This window comes from Arachis hypogaea, chromosome 15 (genome assembly GCF_003086295.3).
Source record: "Arachis hypogaea cultivar Tifrunner chromosome 15, arahy.Tifrunner.gnm2.J5K5, whole genome shotgun sequence".
Taxonomy (NCBI): domain Eukaryota; kingdom Viridiplantae; phylum Streptophyta; class Magnoliopsida; order Fabales; family Fabaceae; genus Arachis; species Arachis hypogaea.
This window is the reverse complement of record NC_092050.1, coordinates 127,454,642-127,462,256: the sequence shown is the minus strand read 5'-3', so window position 1 is coordinate 127,462,256 and position 7,615 is coordinate 127,454,642. Positions and strand designations below refer to the sequence as shown.

The 7,615-nt window shown below is 33.9% G+C and overlaps 1 protein-coding gene across 1 annotated transcript; it reads left to right on the top strand.

The window, feature by feature from the left end:
* The first annotated feature begins 2,456 nt into the window (after positions 1-2,456).
* LOC112750628 (protein DEFECTIVE IN MERISTEM SILENCING 3) lies at positions 2,457-7,406 on the top strand. Its single transcript, XM_025799429.3, has 8 exons — positions 2,457-3,119; positions 3,722-3,865; positions 4,112-4,226; positions 4,881-5,118; positions 5,332-5,523; positions 5,597-5,917; positions 6,466-6,691; positions 7,026-7,406. Exons 1-8 carry the CDS (start codon positions 3,105-3,107, stop codon positions 7,038-7,040), a joined length of 1,266 nt encoding a protein of 421 aa, XP_025655214.1. The 5' UTR covers positions 2,457-3,104; the 3' UTR covers positions 7,041-7,406.
* Positions 7,407-7,615: the final 209 nt, after the last annotated feature.

Genomic DNA, 7,615 nt, shown 5'->3' with positions numbered 1-7,615 from the left:
GGAAGTGATTTGGGATTAGGGTTCTCTCCTTCAACTCTCTTCTTTCAGCATGATTCCATTACATATGAGGGAAGAGAAGCCAAGTGTTGGCTCTTATTTGATGGGTCTTGAGTTCGGTCCAATTGCTTTGGTCTTTTGACTCGGTTTTAGGTCAAAATATTTAAAATTAGTGTTGAAATTCGCATTTTAAATATTTTTACTCTCCTAACTTATCATAATTTAATTTTTTAATTTTTTTGAATAATAATTAATTTATTAATTAATTATCTATAATTACTCATGGTTTACAGGCTAAACTTCATCCTTAATAAGCTAGGCCTACAATAAAGTTTATCGACGTGGTCTTGACTTGTAGCCTATTATAGGCTATTTACTTAGTACTAAGTTTAGCCTATTGTAAAATTTGGCCTGGTCTAAAGCCTGTTAAAAGGTTTGATAATTTTAAAAAATAAAAAATAGCAAAATAAATAAATAATCAAACAAAATTCAAGATATTAAATATATTAAAAACAAAAATGTATATATATAATTTAAAAAATATTTAGTCAAGTGGATAAAAGTTTTTAAATAAAATAAAGGATATAAGTTAAAATTCTTACCATTATCCCTGTTAGTATAATAAATTTACATATTTTGAAGGTTTTCAAGTGAGTTGAGAAATGGGAAGGTTGAATCAAGGAACCACTTTTAAGATAAAGAACAACTTATGCAGAAAACATGTTTTAGGATATTATTTTCATTTTTGTCTAGTCTCGCGATAGGGGACAAAACGAAACTGAAGATTGCATATTTTAGGAAAGAAGAAGAGTAACACCACGATATATCATAGTTCGACCACAAAGTACAATGTGACCTACGTCTAGTCTCTATTATAATAATGATAAAATTTTTACTATAATAAAAAATAAATTACAGTCACCAATTCCAAAAAATTCACACTCTCGTAACATCCTAACCTAACTTAAGTAAGGAAAACCAAGTGTACTCAACCAAATACACTTTCAAACACAACTCTCAAACAAAATGAATATACGGTTTTTGTGTGAACATTCCCTTTGCTTTTTGTTTCTTTCAATAACTCTCAATTCTAGACATAAGAGATGAAGAACACATTCAAAATACAATGACTAAAATCTGATTTTTCTAAATGTGATGTGTCCGAAAAGGTTCCTTCCATCCTTGATAAACTTTTCATATATAAGACTTCATCTTCTTCATGAATGGTATGAAAACAAATTCCCATGATACAAGCTAGCCGTTGCATGATTTAGGCTATATGGCTGGTCCTTATTGAGAAAAACTTTTCTTCTTTGTTTCATCATACATGAAGGAAATACATGAAGGAAGTGCAGCAGATCCTTTCAATTATAATTTGATTCTTCCTCAATAAAATCTTCATTAATATACATTATTCTTACTTCCTTGATAGAATATGATTGATTCCTACATTATTCATCATAAATGTTAGTTATAATAGGGAAATAGTTAATTATGTTTGTCATCATAGAGTACCAAATCAATTCTTGACTTAACACATTTATATATTTTCACAGCTCAAATCGACTGACAAGGTAAAGTCAAACACAATCTCTGGCAGACCGCTTGTCCTTTTTCTATCCTCTAATCACATCTATAGATTCGATCTGATAGATCTAACTAAAAATTAAAAACAATATATTATTTGTTAAGTTGTCTTATTTCTTTTTTTATATTGGTTATCTTATTTCTATTGTTTTAAAAAATAATTTATGAATAATATTTTTGAAGAAAAACATTCCCAAAAAAAAAAATAGTATATTCAAGAAAACAAAATTAATAGCACAGGTTATTTTATTTTTTTTTTTAAATTTAAAATGCCTTATAACTGCATATCAGATTCGATCTGTTCTAAATATCATCGGATTAAATAAATATTTTGGTCAACACCTTTATACTTGATTAAATGGTGGCCCAAATGAAAAAAATGGTGGAAGGTGAATATGTTAGGAAAGAAAACTTCAGTCGCGGTCATTAGAAACAAGATAGAGAAGTTATTGTTCGAGTTTATAGATAAGATCAAAACATATTCTAGCCTAACTGTGAAAGCGATTGCAATCAAGCATGTATTAACTATAGTGAAAAATCTTGAGCTAAAAAATATTTGTATGGAATCTGGTAGCTTATCTTTGATCCAAGAGATGAAATTGAAAAACGCAACAAAAAAGAATTTAGGGGAGTTCATAAAAAACCAATAAACTGGTTAATCGATTAAAAAAAACTTAACAAAATTTAAAATTTTTTTTCAAAATGGTTTATAAATTATAACCAATTTTAGAAAGTGGTTAACTACACGAATTTTAAAAAGTGGTTAACCAATTTTGAAAAGCGCAACAAGAAGATTGATGGTGAAGAGGAGCGCGAGGTTTTATCACACGAATACACAATAAAAGCGTGGAAGAAGGGGCTCTCCACTGCGCCTCTAGGCTCCGGACGAGCGTTTCAATGACTATATGTATCCTAAGCTCCTGACATTGATGTAGAAAAATATTAAAACAGAATACATATTTTTTTATACGCGGATTCAATTGAATTGGATTGGGTGACCCAAGTCTTAGCTGAAACTTGATTGAAGAAATTAACCAAACTATTTTTTGAAATCTCAAATTTCACCAAATTATAATGAAATCGGACCAAATTAATCTTAAAATATTTAAGTCTAGACCGAATATCGGCTTCTCTAATCAAACCGGGCCATGAGCACCTCTACTCATCGCCATTCCTACTGGACTGAGCGGACATGCTCACAGGCCAGGTCCAAAACTAAAAGCTGCCCACACAGAATTTTTAAAGGGTGGGACCAATCCGTTTGACAACCCTACGGGAACCAGAGCCGAACCAAGGAGTTGGCACTGCTGAGAGCCCCAACTGTCACTCACTCTGGCAGTCTCACTTCCTCCACTTTTTTCACTCACTGCGTGGTCCCCTTCTTCTCCCCACCTTCTCTTTAACCCTAGCCCTTCTCCACACTCTCTGTGCAGACGCCGTCCTCCTTCTTCCGTCTTCGTCCTCCTCGTCTGTCGCTTCTGTACTTTCTTCACTGTCCAAGTTTGTATCTCAGTTCCAAAATGCAGATGCCTCAGGTAATTTACAAAATTGCATGCGTTAGCTGCATTGCATTTATTTGAAATTCATGTGTGAAAAAAATTAGGTCATTTTTTCTTCTGCTGCTTGGTTTATAGAAAAATAAAAACAACAGGGTTTCTTTTACTCCTTCCTCTTAAGAAACGGTTTTCAGAGCTTACTTATGACTTATAAATTTAGATGGTTTATTTCAGCATTTGTTAGTTTAAAGACATGACGAGACAATGGCTTTGGTCTTTCTTTTAAGTTTCTAGTTTTTATGTTCTATGTCTTATGTTTTATGACCTCCTTATGACTTATGAGTTATGACTTGAACTTGATGTTATGTTTATTTGCTAAATTGCTACTATATTTGCTGCATTAATTGGATGTCTTATGACTAGAAAATTGCTTACATAGATTAGATTTTAAAGTTTATTGTATTTGCAATTTTTCTGCATGTTTTTTTGTACATATATATGCATTTTTTAGGTAATCCGCTATTTCCGCCATTTTCCACAACGCCATCTGCCATAAAACTATGGCGGAGTTTTGGCTCATCGCCATGAGCCGCCATCCACAATAAAAAACTATGATACGTGATCAAGTTCTATTTGTGCAGCATCCATATCATACCAATCCTGTACCCATTCAAGGATCTTCAGCATTGGTGCCAGTGGATTTGAATGAAAACCATGTTGATTCTCACAATGGTGCACAAAACGGTGGATATCAACAAGCAGAATCCCTCTTCCGACAGTCCCAGGTTGAGTAAAATTTGTAGTGTTTAATCATGCTGTTGCTGCTATCATCAGCCTAGGGTAAAAATATCTATTGTTTTGTTACCCTAAACTAATTGTTTGAATGTTTATTTGGTAACTAGTTTCATCATTTATGAGAAAAAAATTATCTTAGTTTATCACAGAAGTACTGTTATGTACTTTTTGGGGATTTCAGTTGAGTGATGATGATATATACTACGGACTTCCCTAAAACCTTTGAATACTTCCAGAAACTAGAGGCTGATCTACATATGTTGGGGATGAAAATTAAGCAGCACGAGGACAACCTAAATAATTTGAATGCTCAAAAGAGCAAATTGGACAATTCCATTCTTCATTTGCAAGGTACGTTTGCTCTTACTTTCTATCTGTTAAGAAGCTACTTATTACTTTTTCAATTTCATGAATAATTATCCTGCCTTTTGTGGTGCATAATCAAATTGATGTCGTAATCTTTCACATTGTTGAGTGTCATTGCATATTCTGATGACAACGTAGTGAAGTGTCAGTGATGTAGAAGTGTCAGTGACAGTGATGTAATTGTTGGCAACCAGAGGATTCTGAAGCTTGCGCTTGTTTTGTCTGTTTATCTTAACTCCCATGTGAACCCCTTGAGCAAGAATAACCACTTATTTGATTGCATTTTTAATTGATCAAAATATTCTTACTAACAGTCATGTTTACAATTTCGCGTTTTGAAATTATGCTTTTCCCAAATTAATTCTGTATTTTTATCTTAAAAACATTAAAAAGATGCACATCACAGCTACAGAGTGCTTGTTGATTTCTAATTATACATGATGATATTAACATTATGCAGTATGATATGTTGGAGTGAAAGTTTGGTGTGTATATCTACTAGATTTGTTCCCTAGTTGTTATACTTTTTACTCCTCTGCTCAAAACCTGAAATGATCTATTGTTTCATTTTCTTTATTAATTCTATATTGATGAAGAGAAAGTTTCAGTTGTGTTATGTATCTGTTTTTCTATTCATAGTTACTAGTGGGAAATCAGAGTCTTCAAATACACTTACCATTGATAATGGGGACAGTCCCCTCCCCATCAGTAAGGAGGAGGTTAATAAACAGATATTGCAACATGAAAAATCTGCTGCGGGTATTTTGTGCCAGATCAAGACTCGTTTTAAAGCTCAGGCATCTCATCTTACACCAACTAAGGATGTTGTGGGGATTGTTGCCACACTGGGCCAAGTTGAGGATGACAATCTTAGCAGGTACTATTTGGCATAGATATTTGATTTTTGGCTTGTGAATCATGCAGTTATTCCAAACTTGTGAATTGTGATAGCTTTCATGTATCTTCAGTTTCAATGACATTATCTTTGAAAAAGAAAAATTTTAAAAAAGCCTTATTCATCTCTAGTTCCATTTCTATGAATGTTTACACATACATGCTGGTAGTTTCATTGTGCTTATTTGGAATGCAGACTTTTCTCAGAGTATCTAGGGCTGGACACCATGCTGGCGCTTGTCTGTAGAACCATTGAAGGAATCAAGGCTCTTGAAATGCATGATAAGGACGGCATTGTAAATAAGAGTTCTGGTCTTCACGGATTAGGTGCCTCTATTGGAAGGGCTTTGGATGGTCGGTTTCTAGTGATATGTCTTGAATCTCTGAGGTATGATTACATTTACAAGTGTCTCTATGAATAAGTTAGTGTTTTAATTAACCTTTTTCCTCTTTTCTTTTAGGCCTTATCCAGGTACATATATGGCTGATGATGCACAACGGAAGCTGGACATTTTAAACCCAAGATTACCCAATGGGTCATGTCCGCCTGGCTTTATTGGCTTTGCAGTGAATATGATCAACATTGATAGCTCAAACCTATTTGGTGTAACTCCCAGTGGTTATGGCCTCAGAGAAACCCTGTTTTATAATCTCTTCTCTCGTACACAAGTATATAAGACTAGGGCAGATATGGTACAAGCACTTCCTTGCATAAGTGATGGAGCTCTCTCTTTAGATGGAGGAATGATTAGGAGCTGCGGTGTATTTTACATGGGCAATAGGTATGGGGAATGAATGATAGATTTATTAAATATTAGTGTCGGAATGATTTTTCTTGAAATTTTATCCTGTTTAAATGTCTTTTTTTGAAAAAATCCTAAGATGTTTAGCTGGATTAACTGTTATGAAAATAACATCATCTATAACCGAACTGAACAATCATAGTTATCTCAATCTTTCACTTGAACTGATACATTATCTTACCTGATATGAATTATAAATTCTAGCCTGTAGACATGTTCTGCCACATATGGAACCTCTAGATTATCATAGCTTCGTTAATTTAAGTATTTCTTGGTTCTTTTGATTTATATTGTGTGATCATTGATGAAAAACTGTTGTGTTTCAAGAATCAGTTTCAAAATCCTTTTTAAAGAATATGCTTCAGTTGTGCATTAATATGCTATTTTTGCTTCTACTAGACTGAAACCATGTAAAGGAATTTAGAACTCTATATCGATCTGTACCCTATAGTAAGATGTTATCCATAAATTGCCATAATTATTTATCGACTTTCTTTTATCCTTGGCGCCGTGGTGGTGGGATCCAGGGTGGATATAGATGTGAGATTCCCAAGGCCAGAAATATCAATGGGGATTGATAACTCCCTTAAACTTGAGATGCAATTAAAGGATTTGAAATCGCAGAAGGAAAATATTCTGGAAGATTTGAAAAGGGAACAGACTCTGTTGGATGTGGCAAAGGTCAATTTCCAAAAAAAGAAGAATGAGTATATCAGGTTTCTGGCAGAAAGCTCTGCAAATGCAACAACTCAGGTAACCTTTCTACCCAGTCGTTTGAAGCTTAATATAATGTAGTTGAAATTATGGAATCTGTTATTTTATCCATTCATTTTGTTTTAGCCAAGTCCAAGTTGCTTCATTTGTAGTAGAATGGTTTAAATTATTTGATGGTATCTTAGGAATTTATACGATTATTGGAGTGCTGATAGCCCTTTCTCATTTTATCTCGTGTTTATTGCAAGCACATGCCGGTTTTCATATGAGAGTCACATGCTTGTCCAAATGAAAAGTTCAAGGAGAGGCCTTTCAGTTGTAGCTTTGAGTGTGATGTAACTTACTATTTTTATCTTTAATCTAATGCACTCAGGTTGGAAGATTTTGAAATTAGCATGTAGTAAGATATGCAGAATGGGGCATGCAGCAGTAGCAACGTGTTTCAGTGCTTGAGCATTGAGATCGGAACATGTGCGATCAGGGTTGTTGAAGAAAGAGAATATCTCATCTCGATTTCTTAAATTGGAAGATGATGTTTGCATAGAGAAACAAGCTAAGGCTTCCTCGTCTATAGCCTCCCTAGGCTAACAACCATTTTGGCATTTTCTTGAATTGTAAATCACCTGAACACGCTTACTCGTCTATAGTTCTGTACAGTGTGATTATGGGAGGTGTGAATCTTGTATATTTCTCTTTAGGATTTTACCCTTTACCATTTTGCAATTAATCGGATTTATTATTTTGTCATAGGAAATTTCATTCTATTCCTGCAGTACCCCCCCCCCCCCCCCTCTTTTTATTTGGTCGAGAGTTGAATAATTCTTGGAAGGGAAGGCTCTAAGCTTACCATAAAGCATAGCATGGCTTTTGAACATTAAGGATGAGCTAAATTGTTATGTGCTTCAAGCGTTTTAAACGCAAGTCAATGTTATCCCTATATAATTCCTTCTAAAAGAAAAATCG

Coding starts and splice junctions, on each gene's coding strand:
- LOC112750628 (XM_025799429.3), top strand. Junction 3,866..4,111: donor CCCTCTTCCGACAGTCCCAG/GTTGAGTAAAAT, acceptor GAATACTTCCAG/AAACTAGAGGCTGATCTACA. Junction 5,524..5,596: donor ATATGTCTTGAATCTCTGAG/GTATGATTACAT, acceptor CTTTTCTTTTAG/GCCTTATCCAGGTACATATA.